Source organism: Mercenaria mercenaria, unplaced genomic scaffold, assembly GCF_021730395.1.
Source record: "Mercenaria mercenaria strain notata unplaced genomic scaffold, MADL_Memer_1 contig_618, whole genome shotgun sequence".
Taxonomy (NCBI): domain Eukaryota; kingdom Metazoa; phylum Mollusca; class Bivalvia; order Venerida; family Veneridae; genus Mercenaria; species Mercenaria mercenaria.
This window is the reverse complement of record NW_026463502.1, coordinates 2,736-30,603: the sequence shown is the minus strand read 5'-3', so window position 1 is coordinate 30,603 and position 27,868 is coordinate 2,736. Positions and strand designations below refer to the sequence as shown.

Genomic DNA, 27,868 nt, shown 5'->3' with positions numbered 1-27,868 from the left:
AAACTTCTTTCCTTATTACAATTCGCCGACCATCATTTTTAAAGATATTTCTTGTTATATCTAAGTCTATGTAGAACTTGAGACACTCTGGGGCAGGGCCTCTTTTCATCAATCATCTGAACAATTTTGGTAGAGGATCAAAAGGCAATGCTACATACAAAATATACAAAAGGCCTGGGACATGTGTTTTTTCTTATATAAGTTTATGTAAAACATGGGACCCCTGGGGCGGGGTCTCTTTTCACTCAAGGGACCCGATTTGAACACACTTTATAGAGGACAGTTACTTGATGCCATATGCCAAATATCAAGGCTCTACCCCTTGCGGTTTTGGACAAGAATATTTTTAAAGTGTTTCACTTTGGTTGCAATGGCAACCAGAGTTCTGCATGGAATTCAATTCTTTGAACAACTTTAAAAGGGGGCCACCCAAGGATAATTTCTGTGAAGTTTGGTGTAATATTGCCAAGTAGTTTTCAAGCAGGAGATTTTTTTAGAAAATGTTGACGGACGGACGAGACACGAAGCACGACGGACGACGGAAATTGAGCGGTCACAAAAGCTCACCATTAGTCTTTGGCTCAGGTGAGATAAAAAGTGGTGACTTTGTCAGCAGGGGCGAGTGCACATATTGAGGTACAAGTGAGAGGGAACTGTGGGCGATACGTAGAGACAATATTAAGTGTACTATAGCGTGTGAGAAGTCAAACAAGAGCTCCAGAAAGCGGGCAAATATACGCAATAAAATGAGAGAGAAATAGAATTTAAAGGGTTTTATTTTGGCGGGGGGGGGGGGGGGGGGGGGGGGGGGGTTGGAATGGAGCTAGGTAATGTAGCGGTGAGGGCTGTGTGGGCGGGGGTGCTGTGACGGAGTACTTACTAACAGGCACATGAAACTAAAAGAGATTACCTTTCGGGGATGGGGAGGAAGTTATGTGGACTGTTGCATTTTGCAAATCGTCTTGTCCTCACTCATTTTCCAAGTTTAAAATCATTACCTTGAATGATTTTGGTGCTGTAGTCCGGGCACGTAATACAAAGGACCTATCTGACATTTGAACTCAGTGTGTATGACCTTTGCATCATCTGACTTACAACCTAGTCCGTGCGCTCTGCACATTGTCTCATCGCCACCTACCTATATGTTAGTTCTGAAGTCAGTTCGTTGAATGGTTATAAAGTTGTGCTTTGGACACAAATTATGACGGACAGGTTGAACCTTTCCGTAACCTTAACATATGACCTACCGACCCGGTTCATGCGCTCTGCATAACTACTAATCGCCATCTACCTTTACGCTTAGATTATTTATCAATAGTACTGCTCCAGATATAAACAAACTTGTTATCTGAGCTCAATTTACAGCCTTAACGTTTGACCTATCAATTAATGCACTTATGAGCCCCGTTTTAAGTCAATGCCATGAATTGTCATCAGTTATGCTGCGTACACTAAATATGAAGGACATACGAACAGACAGACATAATGATGCATGTGCCATCATTTTTTGTTTCAAAACAGGTGTATTATAAAGTGTTTTGAGGAGATGGGTACGAGGGTATGTAATTGATAGGGGAGTTTAGGAATGAGTAGGAGAGTCATTTAAAATTGATATCAGATACGCTAGTTTAATAACATAAGGAGAACTTAAATTGAGAAACTTGTCATGAAACTTTAACTTATACAAATTCTGACCCCAGTTTCATTGACTTCTGGGGTAACCTGACCCTAAATAAAATGAAGTCTGCCCATTACCAATCTTTACGTGAGGTTTGATGATTATAGAAGATATAATGAAACTGAGAAGCTGGTCATAAAACGTTATCTTAAATGCAACGCCGATGGTCATGCAGACGCTGATGGTGACAGTGACGCTTACGGTGAGGCCCACGCCAGCCCTTTGAAGGAGCTAAATAAGTTTGTCTCTTTGATAAATTTATAGCAACTAATCGAAAACCATTAACTGCCTGAAGGTCACGGTGATTTTGACCTCTTATCTAGGGTCATTTACCAACCACAGGTAATCATACTAACTTTGACAGATAGGAAATCAAGCTCTCCATCGGAAGCAATTTAGTCTTGGCATCACTGTGATAGTATCCTTTAACCTCCGGACTTATAATCCATAGACCACAGCGATCAAGTTTGACCACAGTATGCCTAAATGTCATGTAGTTATTGGATAGAAACGTACTATAAAGAAATAATAAACTCATTTGTTCAAGGCGGGACAAAGAATTTATTTACGAAAGAAATTAATCAACTTTTCAAACAGTCGTCTTTTTGAAGGAGCACAGAATACATGTTATATAGAAATCTACAATCACAAAAACATCGCGACACTATTATTGGCTTTGAAAATGATAACAAGTATTGTTACTATCAACAGCATAATTCTGTCATAATGAAGCCGATATTTCTGCACTCGATCAGATGCGGTACTTAAGCTATGTCACTTACTTTTAGCTTTAGTTCTACAGCCTGTTGTTACACTGTTATAACTGGTTGAATTGTACCTCTCATTTTCTGTATAGATCCAGAATGTATATGATGTACCTTAAACATACACAATACAACTGTTTAATATCCAAAATGAGCAATGTAAACGATGACTTACATTGGAAATATATTAGACACATAATTATACCAATCACAAAAAATAATAAAATGTGTAAAAAGATCCTATGGAAGTAAAGAATGCATCCAAGAAGAATAATAGCAGACTCGATTTGATTAACTCTGTTCATGAAAGGTAATGAAATGTGCAACACCTCTCACGCCCCCTAGCACCGGTTTAAGCGCCAGAATTTATGTTAAATAAACTTTGTTTTCAGCGCAGCCTTATTAAAGCGAGTGTTGAAGGCACAGTTTCATGAAACGAACTTACTAACGTTTGTGACCGCTATGCTGATTGGTCAAATTAGTATCTGATATGTAATATGTTTTAAGTTTCTTCTCCCGAAGCAAAAGAATAATATAACCGTTTGTTTAAATCCGTTCAATTAGTGACTGACATCCCTATCAGTATAGAAATATTATTTGAAAACCAAATAGCTACCACGGACTAATTCTAATATAACGCTAGATACGCATGGAAATAAAATTGCATTAATACTCCATTTACCCAATTCAAAATTTGAATTTCGACATTAAGTACCATCTTTATTTAATTCCTAACACTACCGCAACTGTCCAAAAAGTCTGTCCCAAAAATGTATCTGCATTATATCCATGAACCGACTCGACTCACAATATTCGAAAGTCGCATAGCCTACATTTTGTTTGTACTAAGTGGTTTGAAACGGGAATACCTGCGCAGCATAAAATTTATTGAAACGAAACAAAACAAAGCATCATACTTATGTTGTTCTTTTTCAGTTTGAAAGTTCGTGAAATCATACATTACGCCACCTGTCTACTGAAAAGATATATCTTGTTTGAAAAAAAATGATTTTCGAATACAAAGTAATTCATGGGTAGTCAATTTTATTGTAACACAGCAACTCCTGTAGAAAGTTATTTCTACTTATTCTGGACAATATGGTAAATGGCATATCAGTGGATTGCAGAAAACAAAAAAAAACCAACTCATATAAGCCATACAAGTTTGATAAAACAATAAATGTATTAGACATACACATTTTGCAAAAAGTGGTTGTGGTTACACACAATACAAATTGTATTTAAACCTAACTTCAATGAATAAATTACTTTGACCATACTGGGTGATTAAATAAGCATGTATTGCCATAAAACAGACCATTGTTTTATTTATCTATATTTATTTATTTATGATTAATATTAAGTTATTAAACATTCTTATGTAGAATAAGGAGATTTATTTCACACCTATATATTTTAACCATTTCAATCACGTGACAATACAATAGAAACCAGTACTGTAGTACGCATTCACAATTTCTTAAGTATACGTAGCAACATCAGAAATCTACAATTCACAAACTCCATTCGTTCAAATTGGACTCAGTGCCAAAAATCCTTTTTTATATTGAAAGAGACAACTCTTCCGATTCCTTTTAATGAGACATTTCGAATTACTTCCCTTGTATATAGCGGCAGCAGTAAAATTTATTTACAAAATGCGATAACTTTAATATTTTGAACGAATAATGTCAGTGTAAGCACTAAATTTCTTAGTTTCGTATCCACGAAAAGTTTTCGATTCTTTTTTTTTTTGCGCTGAAAGTAAATGTAGATCTACGTTTTATGAATCGAAGAAGAACGTATCAAATTAAAGTGTGTTGTTGTTTATGAATTAAAATATTTGAATACTTTGTGTATTATTTTACATCAGATCTATCTTTTTATGGTGTGAAACAAAAACGTAAGCACAATACTGAATTCAATTGGACTCGTACAATAGAATTCAGTATTGTACTCAACACTGTTAAATAACATCATAATATTTGGACGAGTACCCAGCTGAGAAAACCAGTTTTAATTGGCTTAAACGATATTCGACTCGCCTAGCTCGTTTTCCCAGCCGGGTACGAGTGCAAATATATATCGTATTGTACATAGCTTGGGAATCCAGTCTGACAATTTGTAACATTTTTCTACCTGCAAATTGATAATATCAGAAACTTGACGAATGCAATTAGAGTGAATTAAGTGGGATCTTTATTGCATAGATATTAGGTATGTTTCATCTGACAAAGCACAAATATTATCAACGGCTTCCCAGGCTATATTGTACAGTTCAATGTTAAATAACATTTTTGTTATTTACCTATTTTATTTTAGTTAAAATAAAAAATGATTCATTGAATACTGGTCATTTATAAATGTGTTTTTATCCAAAACAGACAGTGTTGTCGTGACTTGTACTTTCGTTTTTTGTGTTTACTTAACAAACAAATAACAAATAATCTTGATATCAATACGCATATTCAAAAAGCCTACTTCACACATTTTCAGGCATTTCGAGCTTTCTCGTATGTTTAATATGAGACAGTTGAACCGTCCAAATACTGAAAAATACAGGGTTTTTTGTACGCACGTGCGTTCAATACGCTACTATATTGTACTGTCGCGTGTTGCAAATAAACGTTCACGATTGCATAAATAAAAAAGATACAAATTAATTTCTTATATTGGATTATCTTTTATTATTGAGACCTTATCCGTCTGAAAATATAATTCTCTTTGCTAGTAGACAGCATCATCGTCATTCAAACTTTTTCAACGAAGCAACTAATACACATAGACTAAGATATATATCCAAATTAAAGTCTAAGATATTCAACCAAGTACCTGGATCAAGATTACCAACTATCTTCTGAGTTTCTGTTCCTGCTGTGCTTACAATAAATTTGGGAGTATTAGAGTTCTGGTAGACATAGATGTGGTACTTCACTAAGTCTCCTTTTGTATCAGCAGGTTTTGACCATTCCAAAGTGATAGATTTGTCTGTTGAATCCTTGCAGAAACCATTTTGTGGTGGGTCTGGAGCTGTAGATAATTATACACATTATTCTAAATCAATTACAATAATATGGAAAAGTGTGTCAATAATACTGGATTATCATATGACTTATAGAGATCACATCTGTTTAATCATCTTTACTTTTATGATATTGTAGCACGCACCGTTTAGCTCAGTTTATAAAGTATGACACAATTTTGTTTCTATGGGGTTCCTTGCCGACCGATTGGAAAGCAAATGATTTGTTAGGAACACAAATATATACCTATTTCATTTTAACTGATGACCAGGATGGGGTCCTTTTGTAAAGTGAATGCCTTACGAAGGATTTATCAAAATACTATCAGATGTCAAATTCCTTTATAACCGTGGTCCTTAAACAAAATTTTATGTTTTGAGTCAAGGCTCAGACTGCGATAAAAGTTCCTATAACACATATTTTGGGACAATGTTGACTCCTCGGCAGCAATGCACATTCTGATCTCTGCGTAGGGCTGCCCTCATATTAATAAACTTCTGTTCGATTGTAGTTAATGAGCGGTCAGTTATTTTGACGGAATCAAGCCTCGGAATACAATGATTAATGAAATGCGTAAAACGTATTTTTTTTGTATATTTATTATTAGAGCTTAACAATATTAGAGGTACTAGTAGATAGAGCTTTATTACATGTTTTTTAAATATATTTTGCACTGGTAAGAAACTATAAAGTGGACAATTTAGTCAAAATATGTAATGAAAAGAAAATTTGTTTGTTTTACAGGTTAGATCAACATATCTTTCACTTTCTACTCGTGAATATATTGCATCTAGTGTTCACTCGTGAAAGATTTTTCAATCCCACACTGAAAGAAATTAATATCCTCTATTTCTTTTCTGGTACCTTGTGAGAAACTATTGTATCTTTAAGTTTGTCATCTAAAACATTGCATAATGGCGGTTCTTTGGCTGGTCGAATTAGTTGCGCAAAACTATTTTATGCACGAATATGATAAGGTTTGCGGCCACTTAATAATGTCAACCAAAAGTACATAAAACGTAACAGGGGTTGTAAATTGTCAGTAGATTATTTGCGTGTGTAAGACACATCCCAAGTTAACACTAGGTGTATCCGGCACAAGTCAGGATTCGAACACTCCTCAGTCCATTACTGATGTTATCGCCAGCAGGTAAATGACATTTCTTTACGTATGTCACTGCCAGCAGTTACATATTGTTACTAAGTGCAGTTTCAGCTGTTTTCTATATGATATTGGAAGCTGTTGAAATACAAATTATTTGAGGGTCTTTTTTATTCCCTATAAACATTACTTTCAAAAGTTAAATGACGATATCTGGTGCCAGTGTCAGCTTCATCAGTTCCTTGTATATATTACTGCTGGTAGTTAAATGATATTTCTAAGAGCAGGTTTACTATTTCCTAATATAATATGCAACCTCCAGCAATAAAACGATATTACTAAGAGCAGTTTCGTCACTTTTTACACAATTTACTGCCAGCAGTTAAATTGTTTATAAGAACGTTTACCAGTCTCATATATACATACAGTCCATAAAATAAACAAACGTGTTTGTAAACATGGACGGATCCAAACGGAAGGAGAAGAAGCATTTTATAGAAATATTTCGATGGCAAAATACAATACATAGCGTAGCCCTGACCAACCTATAAACCGGGTCAGTCTATTATATAAGTACAACAACACCGTTGACACATTTAAACGAGCTGTAACTGACAGCCTTTAAATATTTACTAAGAACAGTTTACCAGTTTCCTAGATGTTACTTCCAGCAGTTAAATTGTTTATGAGAGCAGTCTACCATTTTTATATATGTTATTGCTAGAAGTTTACTGGCTATACGAGCAGTTTAAAAGTCTCCTATGAATAATGTAATACCAGCAGTGAAATGGTTTACATGTTTCATTTATGTTACTGCCAGCAGTTAAGTTGTCAATGAGAGCAGTTTACAAGACTCCTGTTACTACTTCCAGCAATGAAATGATCAATGAGAGCAGTTTTTTGGAGTTTCCTTTAATGTTACTGCCAGCAGTTAAATGTTCTATTAAAGCAATTTACCAAGCTCCTGTTACTGCTAGCAGTTAAATGGTTTATGACAGCAATTTACAAGGCTCCTGTTACAGCCAACAGATAATTTGAACATGAGAGCAATTAACCAATGTCGTATATATTCCTGCCAACAGACAAATGGTCTATTTCCTGCCATAACGATTAAAGCCACTCAAGCCCCATTCAGGCCAGAGTTCCTCCCAAACAAAAATTTTCCCGGCAAACACCGCCTCTAACCTCACGCGGAGTTCCTCCCAAACAAGAGTTTTCTTCGAGCCATCCGAATTGGGGACAACCCATTCTACACTGGCAACCCGGTCCGATCCAAAAGTTATGGTCAGGGCCACAGCTGGGGTGACCAAACTGAAGAAAGTGAAATTTTCCCAAAAACGGTCTCGGACCAAATTTGAGACAAGCTCATGAGTAAACAAGAATATTACCGGAATAACCGCCATTTTGCTTCCCCCCCCCCCCCCCCCCCCCACACACACACACACAGAGACCGTCACCCTCTACAAAAAACATCCTGTCCTGTTCCAAAGTTAGGGTCCCGTAGTTTCGGCCTATAAACTGCTGTAAGCATTTAAGGCCACCGCAGCCTTATACCTTATCCTGGGTTCCTCCCAAACAAGGAATGGCGGCCACCCGTGGGGGAAGACCCTCTCTACAACGGCCATCCGGTCCGATCCAAAAGTCAAGGTTTTGGTCGGATCTGCGGAGTCCCACACTTTCTTATTTATCAATCATGGTCTGAATCTACATGGATGAATGTATGGATGGAGATGGATGATTGAGACTTCCTGTTGTTGTTTTTTTCTGATTTCCTCACCTCTTTTAGGTTTTAGTCCCAAGCTTCTCTTTGGAGCTAGGAACTTCTTGCAATTTTATTTGGTATTTTTACTTCAGTTATCATTAAAAGTAAATCTTTGAATATAAATGCCTATAATATACATGTACATTTTTATTTAGAAAACGTGCCCGGGCCACAATTCGAAACCATCCTTTATCATGGATTTCCTACTTTCATTTTCTTAAGGTGCAATCAGGGGGGTAATTATATCATAGTTAAGGCCTAAACTTAGAGTTACAATGCACTAAATATAAATTGATTTGACGTTTGACCGTTCAGCTTATAGACTCGTCTGTCGATTATGGAAATCTGCCTTGTTTAGATATATTCACTTCCTGTCTAATTAAATGATGTTATGGTTGGATGGCGGCATGTCACATAAGCGCTTGGTTAAACACTCTTGTCAATTCATTTTTAAGATTTTTTAGGTGCAATTAAATCAATTCATTCTTTCATATATTTTCTAATTAATTTTTTTAATTTTTATTGTCTTGTACAATAGATTTCATTTTAACGCATAATGCTTCATAAGAGGTAAGTTTCGCCAGCTATGTCCGTCGGTTCCTGGAGTCAGAGTCCACAATACAAATTTTCTAGCCACGAATTACATAAAAATACAGCTTATTTTATTTGCACATGTATTTGTACGTACTTGAAAAATATAATACGCAATAGACATCCATATAACTTCATTTGATCTATTATGTATTTACATGTTTATGATGAAAGATTATATAGATTACACTTCTAAGTAAAATATTTGCGACTGACGGATATTGAACCCACACCCACAAAATACAAAGACTGCACACTACTATTATGTCTATTAAGGCAGTACATGTTTTATGTCGCTAAAATTAATTAATATACAAAATATATCGTTATTTCATACTGAATCATACTGATATGTAAACACTACCTAAATCATTATTAAAAACTGACTTCAAAACCGAACTATACCTTGTGTCATTAATATCATTAAAACTGTAAAACAGCTTTATTAACCTGTCTAACTCATGGCAGTAGCAGCAGTTCACTGCTCAATTTGCTTCTAATGTTGTCCTGGCAACTTCAAACCGATTACATTTACTTCTTTACAACTTTTCGGGATTTGTGATATTTACCGTCTATGTAAATGACATTGCCGAAAATCTACTAAGTGTAACGCGCCTCTGTGTTGACGACAGGTCTTTGGCTGTCTCATCTAGTGACACGCCTTATATAGAAATGACTATAAACCGTGATCTCCAAATCATTGATGAATGGTCGAAACAATGGCTGGTAAATTAAAATCCTAACTGAAGTCATGTTTTTCTTAACAAATACAAGTAATAACATTTTCGACCGAATTACTGACCTTATTCCTTAAACATAATCAAAATGTCATCGTTCGAAAATATTGTTTCAAAACTGGAAACTAAAATTTCAAAAAAAGCAATCAATTACAATTAAAATTCGTTTATCCGACAGTGATTATCAAAACTGATTCGCCACGACTATATGATTTATCATTGGACAAAGTTCATGTAACTTACTGTTTATTCGAAAGCAAATTACAATTAAAAGTAGTCAAGTCATTTTCATTATACCAGAGTCTGAAACCAGAGTCTGGCTGTTAAAATTGAATGCAAAGATCGATGACCTGGCATTTATATCATTTTTGTTTTAAAAGAAAATAACTTATTTTTGTAGAAAGTTACTTTAAAATGTATATATAAGAACTGAATGGTTGATTTCTTGTGCGGTTTGTTGGATATAACATTAATAGAACTTATTGCAAATTATTCAAGAATTGCTAGCGCAATTCATAGATTTTTAAGTTATCAGATTGAGGTTTATACCCGTGTAACCGCACAAAATGTAGCACTTAGTTATTAAAAAATTAAGTAATTAGAATTATTTTGTTGCAAAGCTGACAACGCTGAATAAGAAAATAAATTTTATAGCTGTAAACCTGCTTTTCTAACGCTATTACAAGAAAAAAGGCATTTTAATTCTTAAAATTAACTCACTTTTGGGCGTAGTTTTGAATTCTGCTGTGAACGTTTCTCCTGATACACGTTTTCCGGAATCGTAACTTTCACTGCGTGCCTCTATTTCAACATTGTATCTATATCCATCTCTAAGTCCTGAACTTTGAAACTCAGCATGTGTGTTAGGCGAATTAACTGTTTTTGACCTGATCATTGTTGTTCCATCTAGCAACTGTACCTGGTACTGACCTACATAACCAGCTGCAGCAACCCAAGCCACCTTGATAGTACCAGTAGTGGCATCTCGATCACTGTTGGGCCAGTCTAGTCCACTAGTCACAGCTGGTTCTGAAAATTAACGCAGTATAACATTACAGAAAGCACATAAAAGTAACATGCTGGAATAAAAAAACTAGAGCTGTGATTTAAGGTGATTAATACAGCCAGATGTCGATACAAAAAAAAAATAAAATTGTTTAATCGTGATCTTTGATATACAAGTGTGATCCTGAGTTGTGCAATCTATATATCGTCTTAATGAGGTTAACAATTGATGCCAGTTTTATAAAAATCCTTCAAGTGGTTAAGACGATAAGGAGCGAGCGGACATGAAATTAAGCTAATTGATCTTTGACCTCTTAGTGTAACCTTGACCTAGAATAAAGTGATACGGGATGTGCTTCCGGCAGGTAGTCTGCATGAGAGTAATTACTGATGACAGTTTTATGAAATTTATTTCAGTAGTTGGGAACATAGACAAAAAATACCAATTTGATCTTTCACCTCAAAGTGACATAAAGAAAGCACGACAACACGACAAATAAAGGGCACCTATACGACATATTCATACCCGCCAACACGAAAACTCGACAAATAAATGTGTCGTGTCGGCGCCCTCTAAATGTCGTGCCTTCGTGTAAAATTTGTCGTGCTGTTGTGTTTTCGTGTTGACGTGTTTTCGCCCCGCCAACACAAAAACACGAAATGGCAGAAATCAGCCATCATACATAAAGTGATATTTACGTCGTCTTGAGGAGGTAAATATTTAATCCTAGATTTAGGAAAATCTTCCCACCGGCGCAGCGGTTTAATGCAGCGGACACAGATTTAAGTTATTTGGTCTTTGTCTCCTTAGCTTCACGTTGCCTTTAGATTAATGTTCTGCACGTAAACATAAAACACCAAATCATTGAATATATGCATATATATATATTTATCAAAACATTTTGTACATTCTAATGTCCTCTGCGAACATTTTACAGCCATGACCACTATCATGACAATATCTTTTAAAATACATGAGTCTCAAGATACAACTGGTTTGTTATAATATTGTCCGTTTTGTTGTGGAATAAATAGTTGATTTCCATTTAAGAAACAAATGACGATAACATGCTTGAAATGCAATTATACTCTTAACATTTGTTCACGCTTTATATTTGTGACCTGCATGCCATTTTGAGATGCTCTTGTGTGTATCCCACCTAACTTAGAGGCCAGTACTGGATCTACCCAGGAAAGACGGCTTCGTGTGCATTTGCGATAAAAGACGAACCAGACTATCAAGAGCTAGGCTAAGTTAGCCTGTATTTAAAGGAATTCTCTCTCTCTCTCCCCCCTCCCTCTCTTTCTCCCTCCCTCCCCCTCTCTCTCTCTCTCTCTCTCTCTCTCTCTCTCTGTGCGCGCGTGTGTGTGTGTGTGTGTGTGTGTTCTGGGGGCTGTCTCTCACTCTGTCTCTCTGGTCAGATCGCTCTGTGTATTTACTTGAAGATGAACTTGGCGCCCTGATAGAGTGCTTTGTGCTATGTTATGACCCTTTGAACGTGTTTATCGTGAAAAGGGTGCTATAAATCTGGTATAATATATATTTCATTGGACTTATTGTTTAACTTAAATTATGAAAATAAAACGAAAACAATGGATGTAGATATCAAACAACCTCATGTAGGACTTCAAACAATATTAATCTCTTACTTGCAGCCTGTTGTTTACTAACTGATGAAGTTCTTTCTGTATTTGTCTGTGTTTGGTTATTTATTGATATGATGGTCACAGTGTATGCTCTACCGGACTCTATTCCTCTTGTAAGTGTCAGTGATGTACCGGATGAAGCAACACTTTCTGACTGAACAGCAATACTGTTATCATAAGTCCGCTTCCATTCCACAGTATACCGATCTATGAACTGTTTATAATTAACTGGTGTTAACCATGTTACTGTAATCTCATTTGTTTTTACTGAGGATGACGGAAAGACAATATTTGTAACTTGAAGATTTGTCACTGAAAAAAAAAACATTTAACCATAAGCAACAATGCTTAGTGAAGTTGGTTAAACATGCGACATAAGACATACGGTATTCGAAAAAACTAATGTAAATGTCGTTCGAAACGCGAAATACGATATTTAGATATGACTGCCGTGCAAAAATGACGACACTGGACATACGACAATTTATAAAATTTTAAATGTCCTTCAGCACGCGTCATTTGTAAAAGAATAAATGTCGTTTAGCTAGCGACTTTCGACATACGAAAAAAAAACTCTGTTTGTGACATACAAACAACACGAATGTCATTCAGGTAGCGAAATACAACATACAACATTCAAAAACTATTGAATGCCGTCCAACAAGCGACATACGACAATTTAATGAGAAAAAGAATGTCGTGCAAACAAAACGACATTGGACATACGATATTCGAACAAAACAGCTCAATATCGTTTAGCACCCGACATACGACATACAACCGTTTCGAAAAAAATCGATCAGTACGCAACATCAGACACTCGGAAAATATGAACATTGTTCAGCACAAATAAAAATGCGGATGTCGTGCAAAAGACGACGTTGTATATATGAAGTTTAAACTAAGACATTTAACTTTGGTTTTCGCATAGCATACAACATACATGTAAAACATTAGACATTCAAACACTTTTTAACGTCGTGCAAAAACCTATATACGACAAAAATTTGAATGTAGAGATAACGCATGTTTTTTCGTGTTATAATATCTGCAGAATCCCGATGGATTTGTTGGTGCCCAAGCCCGGTAGGGCAAGGGTACCAACGTTTATCGAGGGATTCTTTAGATGTTATAACACGAAATGAACCTGCGTTTACATTATTCTAACATAAAATGCGTAAACAACTAATAAACGAATAATTATCCCTCAACGTCACTGAATTTCCATGACATGTGCGCGGGAATGTCTGTGTTGTTTTTTACACGTTGACGTCTTTTTCTTTTGAATTTTTCGTTTTGGGGCCGTAATGCGTTATGCTTTGCCACGGAACGTGCAAATGTAAAAGGAGTTATAACAGCACGTGCGCGCGAGAATCTCTCTGCTAATACACGTTTCTCTCCTGTTAACCCAAACCCACCCACCATTTAAAAGTGACGAGAACAGCAATTTTATGTTAGAATGCTGGTCAATGCGGACATATGAAATTCGAAAAAGAATTAATGTCTATATTCAACATAAAATATTTTGACGTTGCGTTCGTTGAAATCTGTTATTATCAATAAAGGCAAATCCTTGTTTCTCATGTAGGGACAACGCATGTTGTTTTCGTGCTTTAACATCTGCAGAATACCGAACGATTGGTTGGTGCCCGAGCTCGGTAGGGCGATGGTACCAACGTAAACCCAGAAATTCTGAAGATGTTATACCACGAAATAAACATGCACTAACGCTATTCTAGCATAAAACGCGTAAAAACTGATAAATAAAGACATTTTCACTCAACGTCATTAAATTTCCACGAAATGCGGGGGAATGTCGGAGTTTTTTATTTTACGTTGACGTTACTTCCCTTTGAATTATCCGTTTTGGGGCCGAATGACGTTTTCCCTTTGCCACTGGGCGTGCATATATATATATATATATATCCAAAATGTACTATTGTTGAACAATACGGATAATATAGCGGGAAAAAAGATTGAAGGAAATGCCTTTTTTGATATTACATGGTTTAATTCTCTCTTAGGGAGAGAGTTTTTAAAAAAGCTAATATAGCTTCCTACTCAATCCTTAGTGTTGCTATATGTATTATTGTAACAACTGTAATTATACTGAATAAAATATTGTTTAAACCAATTCAGTAAAATATATAAGTTAAAAATCTCAACCGGTTTCCCCATTAATATGGATCTTCAGGAGAATGTTTATGACGTCGTACATATTTCGTACAGAAATACCAGCAGACCAAAAAGGCTATTAAAATTGTGTTTATGTTTTAAATGTTGTAATCAATAATCAAAATCTCATATTTAAAAACGATATCTTTATGATGTATATTGACACATTGTCAGAAGATAAAGTCTGAGAAATGGTACGGCTGATGTTGAAAGTTGTCAAACTCTCAGCATAATAGTTATTATTGGTAAATTTATTGTGACATTTTTTCAAATATAATTGATGTTAACATATTCAAATTTCTTTTCCTTTTCCGTCTGTGGCAGGTGCCCTTTACTTATTGGATTTCTTTTAAATCATGTAATTTTGCAGGTAAACATAAAACTTTGAAAACTTACTTGGTGAACATGTTCCTCCTTGAGTAAAGCCATTATTGTCATAATAATTGTGACCACAGGTACATTTGCTATTCAAACAGCCTGATGCAGGATCTGAACAATCAGTTGGAAAAGAACATGTCTCCCCAAGGGGCTTATCTGTATAAAACAAAACATGGCAGTGAACATATTTTTTTCGTAGCACGAACTTCGCATGTGGCGTTATATTAAGGACTGAATCTTAGTTTCAATTATGCTACTATGCAAAGCCAGCAGTAATAAGAGAAAATAGTTTACTTTTATTTATCTGCATGGTAGGTGACCAAAAGGTTAAATTTCAATACCTGCAATTAAATTAACATATGCAGGCTTTTACCGTATGACACTGAGGCCGGTATAGATTTATAACCCGAGTAAATAAAAGACTTGTACTTTCAATCTAAGTAAAAAAGAGTTTTGAACCTTAAATTGGTGAAACAACACTAAATTGTGGGCATTAGAATAGCTTACTGATGTCAAAACATGAATCCCTCATAATAAAAGTATTTTCTATCAATTACAACAAAATTTCAATACCTGATATTTTGTTCTTTAAAGACACTCAGTAATATTTATTATTGTGTTACAGCAATGCAGTAAATCTTGCTACTCACTGGCAATACATTCTAAACCTTCCGGGTGGTATCCCGTATTGCAGGTACATCTGTAGGAACCAGAGGACCATAAACATGTCGCACTTGTATCACTGCACTGATAGAGATTTGTTGGTGGATTACCATTGCAAGAAGCTCCTAAAGATATTCCTGAAATATCCATAGCATGCATTAAAGTACATACCAGGTATATTAAGAGTCATATTGTCTGACAATCCAGAAATATGTATATATAAATTTCATTTCAAATTTAATAATTAAAAAAGGCTCAATAAAGTGTTCTAATGAACAAAATCATGTCTGCTTTAAAGTTAACTTCTCATTATGTCTCCCCAATAGGTGAGGTAGACATACTGTTTTTGCCTTAGCCGTCTGTCCGTCCGTCCGTCCGCATTAAGCTTGTCCAGCTTTCATAGGTCAAACTGCTTGCCGGGTTTCGACTAAACTGCACAGAAGTGTTGTGCATATTGCCAGTACGTTCCGCTTTGCTGCACAAAATGGCCACCAGAGCTAAAAGTAGAAAAATCTTATCCGGCTTTCACATGTCAAACAGCTGGACAGATTTCGACTAAACTTCTCAGGAGTGATCAGTTCTAATCCTAGTTCTGCATATCGCTGACACGTTCCGCTTCGCTGCACAAAATGGCCGCCAGAGATAAAGGTATACATAGGGGGTGGGGGGGGGGGGGGAGACATATGTTTTTTGTGACAAAAACACCTTCTAGTTTTGTGTAGTTTTCAATTTACTTCAAAAATGAATTTCAACGTAATGTTCCTTAAACCCTTACCAAAATACAAGAAAAAAGCTCTTTTATCTTAATAACGTGCTTGGATTTTTTTTAAAAAAAAGGCAACCCAACTAATTATGTGATACATATATGAGACTCTTAAAAATAAGGTTTGATTTAATTTATGTAACAAGAAACTTACTGGGGACACAACTTCCTCCATTATTTGTGAAACCGTTGTCATCATAGTACTGAATGTCACATACACATTTTCCACCAACACAACCGGCATTAGAAGTTCCACAGGCATTTAGTCTAGGACAGCTGTATCCAAGTCCAACCTCTGAAATTATAATATAATGAAAACTCTTTCTATCAGGTATCACTGCAGAGATAATGCAAATGTACCAGCTTCTGAACATTTTAAAAGAGATTTTAAAATTGTTTTAAGATATAAGATAGCTTATAATATACCTCCTTTTGAAGAGTTAATAATTCATACCATAAACCTACTTTTGACCTCAATTTTTCAAGGGTTTTTTAAGTTTCATAGGTTCAGGCCCACAAGGACCAATTGTTTTTCCTTATATTCCTGTTTACTTTTTTCAAGACTTGTCATTGATTTATTTTACAAAATTGGGAATTTTTGATTTGATAAGCGATTTCTTGCTGTTCAAAGTGAATTTTCCTCTGAAACAGAAGGGAAGGGGGGTGGGGGTGGGGGCAGAGTTAGACATCTTTAAAAATTACTGAGTTATATTCGATAAAAGTTCTCTATTGTAGGTTTTATTTCTGCCCCAAGGTTATTTTTGAATGAAGTGACAGCATTATAAACAGTCCCGCAGGACTCGACCTTAATTTTTCAATGTTTGAATTAGAATTCCGTCTCAATAAACCCTTTTACTTGTACCCTAGAAAAAATGATACTGACAGTTTTATTTTGTGTTTTATAATTGTGTATCAATAGTTTGACTTTTCTTTCACCAAATTATTGATATAATGAATACTCTGCAAACGTTTTAGACAGTGGCCATCACTTTGAAATTTGTCTCTACTTGTGCTTAAGGAAGTTATACAAAATTTATAAAAAGTCACAGTAAAAGTTGCTCAAAAATTGCAAAACAGTGCAAAACAAGGTCAACTTTAAGAATGTACCAAGCAAATGCCATTCTTTGAATATTTCTATTAGGTATCTAATATCTTAATCATAAGGTTACAATCGTCTTTGAATGTAAGTGACAATATTCTTTTTGTTGCTAAATTACAAGCCATGGTTATACATGTATGACGAAAGCACCTTAATTGTTACTACTGAGAAATCGTCTGACATTTTGCTAAAGTGCAATATACAAGACATTTTTATATATATGTCAGTTTCTCTCAAAAAGGTCTTAGACAATGCATGCAAAAAAATAAACAAGAGGGTTATGATGACCCTGGATCGCTCAACTGAGTAATATGAGCTACATGTATCAAATGTCAAACTGATATTAAGAAAGTAGGTCGTAGGTCACATTCATTGTCATCGAAAGTCAGTTTTAACATCGGTGTGCAAAACTGTACATGTCACCCAAATTTCAAGGCTGTATCTTAAAAAAAAACAAGAAAGAAGGTCAGTAGGTCACATTCATGGTCACTGAAAGTCAGTTTTAACATAGGTATGCAAAGCTGTACAAGTCATCCAAATTTCAAGGCTGTATCTTAAAAAAAAAAACAAGAAAGTAGGTCAGTAGGTCACATTCAAGGTCACTGAAAATCAGTTTTTAGATCGGTGTGCAAAACTGTACACGTCATCCAAATTTAAAGACTGTATCTTAAAAAACAAGAAAATAGGTCAGTAGGTCATATTCATGGTCACTGAAAGTCAGTATTAAGACCGGTGTGCAAAACTGTACGTGTCATCTAAATTTCAAGGCCGTATCTTAAAATACAAGAAGGTAGGTCAGTAGGTTACATTCATGGTCACTGAAAGTCAGTATTAAGATCCCTAATCACTTGGGATCATCAGGTAATTATAATTAAACTGTCTAGGAAATATGATCTGATAATTTTTAAGTATTTTTTCCTGAATAACTTATGTGTTATACATAAAACAAGTGACCCCCGGGGTGGGGCCTCATTTCACCCAAATTTCAAACAATCTTGTTAGAGATCAACAAGGCAGTGATACATACCAAATATCAAAGGCCTAGACACTGAACATTCAGACAAGAAGATTTTTAAAAAAAAAATCCTATATAAGTCTAAGTAAAATTTGGAACCCCCTGGATGGGGCCTCTTTTCAACTAAGGGGCATAATTTGAAAAATGTTGATAGAGGACCACTAGGCAATGCAAAATACCAAATATCAAAAGTCTGGGCCTTCCAGTTTCAGACAAGAAGGTTTTTTAATGTTTTTCTCTATATAAGTCTATATAAACCATGTGACCCCGGGGCGGGGCCATATTTAACCCTAGGGGATAATTTGAAAAATCTTTGTGGAGGACCACTAGATAATTTTATATACAAAATATCAAAGCCCTAGCTACTGTGGTTTTGTACAAGAAAATTTTCAATTTTTTTCCCTATATAAATCTATATAAACAATATGACCCCGGGGCGGGGCCATATTTGAACCAAGTGGAATAATTTGAACAAACTTGGTAAAGAACCACTAGATGATGCTACATTACAAATATCAAAGCCCTAGGCTTTGTGGTTTTGGACAAGAAGATTTTTCCCTATATAAGTCTATGTAAACCATGTGACCCTCGGGGCGGGATCATATTTAACCCTAGGGGGATAATTTGAGTAATCTCAGTAGAAGACCACTAAATGATGTCACATACAAAATATCAAAGCCCTAGGCTTTTTGGTTTTGGACAAGAAGATTTTCGAAGTTTTTCACTATATAAGTCTATATAATCCTTGTGACCCCCGGGCGGGGCCATATTTGACCCTAGGGAAATAATTTGAACAATCTTGGTAGAGGAACATTAGATGATGCTACATACATAATATCAAAGCCCTAGGCCCTGTGGCTTTGGGCGAGAAGATTTTCAAAGTTTTTCCCTATATAAATATATGTAAACCATGTGACCCCAAACGGCGGGCCATACTTGACCCTAGAGGGATAATTTGCAAAAACTGGTAGGGAACCATTAGATGATGCCAAATACCAAATATCAAAATCCTAACTACTGTGGTTTTGGACAAGAAGATTTTTTAAAATGTTCCTTTCGGTTGCCATGGCAACCAGCATTCTGTATGGAATTCATTTCTTTGACCAAGTTATAATGAGGATCACGCAAGGATCATTCTTGTGAAGTTTCATCAAAATTGGACCGGTGGTTTAGGCTGGAAGGTGTTGATGGACGATGGACGACGGACGACGATGGACTACGGCTATTCACCCGACCACAAAAGCTCACCCTTGAGCACTTCGTGCTCGGGTGAGCTAATAACCGAAATAAGGTTTGTCATACTTTGTACACATTTCCTGTCTGTACTGTCCATATTGTCATAATATGTACTGATACACTGACATGTGTAAGAACCACTTCCTGTACATGTAGCATAAGTATCACTGCAGGTTGCTGTGTTTGGTACAGTAGTTGTTGGTTGTGGACATGTTCCACCAAGAGGAATCTCTGGAAGAAAAGCAATATGCAAACAAAATAAAATGTGTTTGGTATCAATTTAACCAATTTAACTCTTTATTTACGAATTCATGTTAGCACAACATATTAATTAATGTCTATTTCAGCAGCCTCAGTCTAGATTAATAGGACTTCAAAATCAAAATAATTTAATCAAGTAACCAAAATAGAAATGTAGAAACATACTCAGAATACAAGATCCACCAGTTGCAGATCCGGTTGTATCATAATATGTACTTCGACACTGACATTTTCTATTACTACACACTGCATTGACTGCTGAACACTGGTTTGTTACATCACATGATTGTCCCAACTGGCGCTCTATTGTATGTAAATATTATATATAATGAATATAACAGGAACGGGTTTTTCCTTTCAGGTACATATATAAATATCAGTAAATAAAAACCCTACAGTCAAACCTGTTTATAAAGACTACTACTGAAAATTTGGAAATGGTGGTTATTGTTGACAGGTAGTCTCATGTTACAGGTACATTTACACCATGTATGGCTAGACGGGAGGGGAAAATAGCCGGATTCATAAGGAAGTGGTCTTCAGCACAAGTTTGACTAAGCTGCTATATTCAGCTCTGGTGCAAAAAAATAAAAATCCTGTGTTAATTTTAAATCTAAATTGTAAAAGGTTACATAAACCCAATCTACTCTTGTTATTAGTTTTACGCAGGGACACAACTGTCATCGTCTTGACCTAACTGAAATAGTATCTGGTGTCAGGATAAAGAAATTCCACAAAACAGCTATAATATTACTTTTAAATCATTTTCTGTTTGTATTGGTGAGATATAATTTACAAACTGAATTGAATTGCAGTCCTTTTCTTGGCTATATATCCTAATATTTGATAGGTGTGCAGAAATACATTATTATGGTCATAAGAACAGCACTTGGCTATCACTCTATCTTAGCAAAGGTTTTGAAATAACGAATGTTGTGCATATGCGTTAAATGAAAACAGACGGTTATCAGGAACTACTGTGCTCAATATGCATGCAATATTTATGTTTTATACATATTGCAGCTCCCTAACTCTTCATTGCCAGTAATGTCCTTCACCTTATTAGGCAGAGTCAATAAAATCCCTTTAGAACTTAATGAGTTATGCCTCGGACAAAAAAATAATAATAAAGGGAGTAAATGTAAAAAGTAAGAAAAATTGCGTTTCCTTACACATACAATGCTCTTCCTCTATGACCTCAATGAAGTCTATAAAATAGTTCAATAGGTTTTGGAGTTATGCTAGAGACAAAAGATTTATGAGTAAATGAAATAAAGGGAAATGGTTTAAAAAGTAAGCACAGTAGAGTTGTAGTTATTGTATACTGCATTTTCTCAAAATATCTTCTGTCATTGCATGAAAATTTAACAGTTTCCCTGTAACAGTTTTGGAGTTATGCTCCTAACTGAAAGGTTTTTAGTAACAGTTAAAACATTTAGTAAGATACAGCTATGTTTTTTTTCACTGCACTTCCTCGCAATGGCCATTTTCAGAGAGTGATGAATTGGTTCGTACACACTTTTTTGGTCAATAGTCCACGTGTGAAGTGTAAATAAATTATATTCCGTAGTTTTAGAATTATGCTTCAGATAAGTGTTATGACCAAATCAAAATTTGGTGATAATTCAACAATTGTGCAAAATAGGTGTATGTATCTTGTACATTGACTTTCCATACACTGGTCTCCGTAATTGTGTGAGGTTTTAACAAAATTGTTTGAATGGTTTTGAGGTTATGCTCCGAAGAATAAGCGTTACGATTGCATGAACAAACGTATGGACTGATGGAGACCATTATCTCCTTTGCCTTTCGACGAGGTGATAATTAAAGCAGGCATGGATCCGAAGAAAGTTTATTACGAGGTAAAGGTGACCTAGACCTTTGACCTACTGACTCCCAAAATAATAGGGGTCATCTACTTACCGCAAGCAATCATTCTATGAAGTTTGAGGGCTTTAGGCCAAGCATTATTTGCTTACAGAGCAGACAATTTTTATTCTCTGTGAACTTTACCTTTGTTCTACGTACTGATCCAAATAATAAGATGTCATTTACTGATCACAAGCAATCATCCTATAAAGCTTGGCCAATTCGATCCCAATCTTTGATTGGAAACCACATTGTCTACAGAGGGACGGATCAACAGGCAAACAAACGATGGGTATAACAGTATACCTCCTATTCTTCAAAGGTGGCGCACAATAATGTAATTTATTCTGGATTAATACTTAATGTGGATCTTTTTATTATATTTTTTAACCTTCTTCAGATTATTGAGTTAAATACAGAAACTTGCTTGTACATGTATTTCCATCTTTATAGTAGCCACTCTTACAAGAACAATAACTATTTCTGCATTCACTGTTGGTTACTATGATACAATGGGTATCAGCACTACATGTCTGACCAAGGGATCTCTCTGAAATGGAAGGTGTTTGAAAACATAAAGAATTAAACTTGGTAACCTCAGGGAAAATCTTATATATATATATGTCTTTGAGATCTTTGTTCTTTTGATTTTCAAAACTGTATTATGTATAATCCCTGCCAGAATAGATAATGTCTGTGAGTGTTGTGTTTAAAAACAATTTGCTACAAGAGATTTACATTAAGAGAGACGTCAGTGTCAACCCAAATAATACCTTTCAATTAACTTACAAACCAACATGCTCAGTGACTTCACGAATACTAGCATTATACTTAAAACCCTGTACCAAATATTTCTTTATTTAAAAAAGGCCGATTAACAATAAAAATATAGAAATGAATGCCTCTCATAAGTAATGTCAGGACACAGAAGTGTGGTTCACATGAGTACTGGCACTTCGATGATGGAACATTTAGACAAAATTCTAAGAGTGTATGAATTAGTGTATCGGATTTTACGGCGAACCGACACAAAAAAATGTCATAGCTAAAAGTGACTTTGACCGTAAACTTGAAGGTAATAGGCTTCAAAACCACATATCACCTATAAACCGAGTGATTATGCCAGGGTATCTGTTATAAAGAAGGTAAAGACAGAAGAAGAAAAATTACTTAAACTATTTGACCTGTAAGTGTGCCCATGACGTTTTAGCTAGGGATCATTGGAAACTGATGAGCGTCAGCATCGGGCGCCTTAACCGGGCGTTTGGTTCATCCCACAGCGCCAGTTCTGCTTACCAAAAGTGGCCCACTTGGCACTCTGCATTCGAGGGGCTGCTCCATCTGAGTCTTACGCATGCACCTTGTCTTATTGTCAAGCTATAAATGTGTTTATTTATAAAAGAAGAAATTACTTCAGAAAACTGTCATTGCAGCAATAACTTCTAGGGACTTTTTGGGATAATACATTATATATAGCCAAATTTCATTAAGAATACAGAAGAAGAGGAGCATGCATGATGAATGACACGCAGATGGAGCAATCACTCCCACTTCCACAGCCCTTCTCTTTTGATGAATGATTAAAAAGAAATAAAACTCATGAAAGTGCTATTCAAACACAAGAACCCTTTCCTGGCATGCTAATTAAATGTCTCACATTTAGAAGAACTTTGCCAGTGAAAACTTATATATTTAATCAATTTATATATAGATAAAGATAACTTTATTACACTTTAAAAATTCAAAGACAGAACTTACTGGTACTATCTAGGTCGCCATTTAAGATTCTAAGTGATGCTTTAGGTGGACACAGCTGCTTTAACCAGTTTAAGCAGCCACAGACAACTTCACATTTCAAAATATGAAGACAGAACTTATTTGTACATGAGTTTCCAGAGCGAAAGTATTCACTCTTACAAGAACATGTACCACTGCTGCATATGCTGTTGCTTACCGGAGAACAGTGGGAATCAGCACTACATGTTTGACCTAGAACTCTCTCTAAAATAAATAAGGCATTGAAAAGACAAGTATTACAACTGTCATCGGTAATGATTAATCTATAAATTAAAAAATGGCTTCCTAAGTTGTGAGATGTTTAATTATGTAGATCTGCATGCAGAAGTTGTACGACACTTCGGCGATGGCATTGTATCTTGTAGCTGATAAAGCTAATTGCTTGCCTTAACACATTTTTTCTGGTCCCAAATAGCTAGTTCGCGATTTTTGCAATATTAAGCTCCCTTTTAGAAGTTCTACATATCTAACAGAGATACATTTTGCACTTAACAAAATAAGCCAAAAAAAAAATAAAGGTATATATAGGCACAAGCCATAATTCTTCATTCATGTAAAGTTCATATTATGTAGCAATAATACAAACAAGAGCGCCATGGTGGCCCTATATTGCTCACCTGAGTTTAGTTGCTTGCTTAAACAGTTAAAAGTTTCTACTAAATATATACAGGCAGGTAATGCGTATGTGCGCGTTAAAGTGAGCGAAGGTAGGGTAAGACATTGGGGGAATGATGTGATATGACAATATCAAACATGAATATTTTGTAATAATTCCACTATATAAATAAGGGGTTAAATGACCACATCTAGTGGCAATAGTTTTTGATGAAACAGAATAATTTGTACAATCTTCGTATAAGGTCACCCAAGAAACATTTGTGTAAAATTATTAAAATTCTACCTGCTGTTTTTGACAAGAATAGTTTATATATCCAATATACATATAAGGGAAAATGACCACACCTCCTGGTGCCCATCTTATTTGACGAATCAAAATAACTTTAACAGTGTTGGTAGAGGGTCAAACAAGGACCATTTATGATAAATTATTTTTCAAATCGGGTGAGTAGTTTCTTTCAAGAAGATTTTTAAGTTTCCACCATATATAAATGGGGAAAAGTGACCACACCCTCTGGAGGTCGTGTTTTTTGACGATTCAAAATAATTTGAACATTCTTGGTAGATGATAACACAAGGACTATCTTTATGTACTTATTTCAAAATTGGACGAGCAGTTTCATAAAAGAAGATTTTAAAAGTTTCCACTATATATATATAGGGAAAGAGACCACACTCCTTTGACGAATCGTAATAATGTGAACAATAAGCGCTAAGTATAGGATATAGATCATTTATTGACATTCTAACGCAATTAAGTTTGCCAAAACGGAGAGAGCTTAGTGAAGACACAATTTGACTTATAGGTAAAAAACCCGTTTGAAGGTCAAAACAACAAAAATCTCCGTCTAAAGTAAACTAAACCACGCCTTCTTCAGTCTCTAGGACTTTATTGGCAAGTCTAATCTTCACTCATGCTTGAGGAGGTACATGTTTATTAAAAGGTTTTAATTTTATTAGTAGTCCATGTATTTGGCAGTTTTTCTGCCTCCTTGAATGTTGTTGTCTCAAAGTAGGCGTATCAATGACTACCAATAAATTTGAAGCACTTCGTGATTAAGTGACTCATTTTTTCCGTTAGGATATAATATGAAAATAACTTTGTTACTTTTTCGAAATTCCATCGCTTGTCATTGGTTAAAAACGATGTTTGAACTATAATATCTGAAAGGTTTCAAATAGGCAAGCTAAAATTGATATAGTTTTTATAAATACAAACATTCTGACTACGTTCAGAAAATATGACCTCAAGTGCTTAACAAAATGTTTCTATGATATGGCCCTTTTTAATTACTTCAGATAACCTTGTTTTGATTTTGTACTAGCTGTCATAAGGAGAAACACTCTGTCCAGATTTTAGATAAATTACGTAGACAAGGAACACGGCAACGCCACGAAATATGGTTTAATAAACTGTTGTCTTTCTATTCTAGTAACAGCAACCTTGAATACAAACCCAACCTTGCCTGAGTTAAAGTTATCTATACACCAACCTTGATGACAATAGATGTACCAACACTAACGATATTTAGCGGAAATCATTTTCTGTCTATAGTATCAACGACCCTGATCCGAGTGACCTAAAATACAAACCCAACCTTTGTCTTGATAAAAATATCTACCCTAAAAAGTTGGTGACAAAATGTATACCTAAAATGAAGATATTGAGCGAAAATCATCTTCTTTTTCAGCAGCAGTGACTCCTAATACAATCTAGGTCTTTATACTAACCTGTTATACACCAAGTTAAATGGCAGTATGTCAATAATAACTAAATTTATTAACAGGAAATTACTTATCTGATGATCCCAGTGATTTGAATTTATGTTTTCGCAACTGTGATCCTGACCTTGAACCTACGATATCTACAGCTCCTTTAATATTACAAAAAAGTAAAAGTCCAGATAAGGATGGAACCAAACGCGTCCGCTGTTATTAATAATTACAACAGACAGAAAAAAGGTTAAGCACTTGAGGTCATATTTTCTGAACGTAGTCAGAATGTTTGTATTTATAAAAACTATATCAATTTTAGTTTTTGCTTCTTAAAGTATATAAATTAATCAAGTTATGCTGACCTTGATCTTGGCAATATTGGTTTTTCTGTAAGCTGCCTTTTGGCCAAGTTTCATTACTATACATCAATCCAAACTTAAGTTATTAAGCGGATTTTTAGTAACAGTGAATTCAAATGTAATCCAAACTTTGATCTTAATAGCCAAGTCTCGTTTCAATATCTCAATCATAACTAAACTTATTGATCAGAAACGACAAGTTTTAAGTCATCTGCATGCCCGCCAACCCTAACAAAGATTTTATTTTGAAAACATGCTTATAGAAGAGTCTCACTAAAGATTTAACAAGGTTTATCTGTGCTAAAAATAATAATAATATAAACTGCTATCAAAGGCAAAGAATTGACATGGTCATTATTTGAAATTTAGAGAAATTCAAGTGTCATATATAAATTTGGATGATTCATCTTATTTTCAAACGTGGCCTAAACGTAGTTCTCAATTAACAATGTGAGCAAGTTTGATATCGGATATTATTTTTTATTACTACTACCGAAGTTAGAAAACATACAACTTATGTGTGTGCCAAACAAAACCAAATCGCTTTGAGTTATCCTTGTACACATCGTTCCACATGACATATAAATATTGAAGGAGGGGATGGATATGATCTGAAGGAGTAGAGGTTTAAGGCGGGGAAGGTGTATGCGTAAAAAACGAGAAACAGTTTGAGATATGCGGTTATATCAGTGCACATACATTAGCTCTTCTTATTATTCAATTGTCAAGCTAAGAAAAGTTTATAAATATAAAGCAATTAGTCCTGAATTGTACCATTGCAGCAAGGACTTTTCGGGATTATACATTATATATAGCCAAATTCCATTAAGATATATTGGAGAAGAGGTACATGCATGACGGATACACACACACACACACACACACACACGCATGGAAAATTCACTTCCACTTCTATAGCCCTTATCTGTTGAGTGGGGATTATAAAGAAATAAAATCAATCAAAGTGCTATTCAAAAGTAAGAATCCTATCCCGGGATGCTACATTTATGCGTCACATTTTGAAGCACTTTCCCAGTGAAAACAGCTATATATTTAACCAACTTAAATAGCCAAAGATGACATTAATATGCATTTAAAATTATTAAGACAAAACTTACTTGTACATATGTTTCCAGAATGAAAGAAACCACTCTTACAAGAGCAGATACCACTGTTACATATGCTGTTGCTTACAAGAGAACATTGTGAATCATCTCCACATGTTTCATCAAGGGATCTCTCTAAAATAAACATGAGTATTACAACAACCATTCGTAATGATTCAAGATAAACAAACTTGTGACAGCTAGGGTGGTAAAATTAAACCAGATGACCATGATTCTTAAACCTTTAAAGTCAAAATGTCATATATATTTGGTATCACTTACAAGGTTATATTTTACCAATGCAAATCAGTAAGAATATTGGTAAAATATGTGGAAAAGATCAGGCTCATTGTTTTCAAACATTTAAATACATGCTTGCGTTCAATTACATCACATTAAAAAGAAATTAAAGTAATTCTGCCTAATTAGATTTGGCAAAGATTCTTAAAATAAATCTTCATTAATGTTATTTTGAAACGGTATTCTTAAAAGCATTTTCTGCCT

At 35.1% G+C, this 27,868-nt stretch overlaps 1 protein-coding gene across 1 annotated transcript in view; it reads right to left on the bottom strand.

Annotated features, from left to right (window-relative positions):
* The window catches only part of LOC123552061 (tyrosine-protein phosphatase 10D-like), a 54,864-nt gene extending 27,319 nt beyond the window's left edge, over positions 1-27,545 (bottom strand). The window contains exons 1-11 of the mRNA XM_053535973.1: positions 27,377-27,545; positions 22,196-22,318; positions 20,065-20,202; positions 19,705-19,869; positions 16,443-16,583; positions 15,513-15,662; positions 14,881-15,018; positions 12,313-12,621; positions 10,378-10,686; positions 5,275-5,472; positions 2,461-2,556 (exon numbers count right to left, since the gene is read on the bottom strand). Coding sequence (XP_053391948.1) covers positions 2,461-2,556; positions 5,275-5,472; positions 10,378-10,686; positions 12,313-12,621; positions 14,881-15,018; positions 15,513-15,662; positions 16,443-16,583; positions 19,705-19,869; positions 20,065-20,202; positions 22,196-22,318; positions 27,377-27,530 — 1,921 coding nt within the window. The 5' untranslated portion in view covers positions 27,531-27,545. The remainder of the gene's footprint in view (positions 1-2,460; positions 2,557-5,274; positions 5,473-10,377; positions 10,687-12,312; positions 12,622-14,880; positions 15,019-15,512; positions 15,663-16,442; positions 16,584-19,704; positions 19,870-20,064; positions 20,203-22,195; positions 22,319-27,376) is intronic.
* Positions 27,546-27,868: the final 323 nt, after the last annotated feature.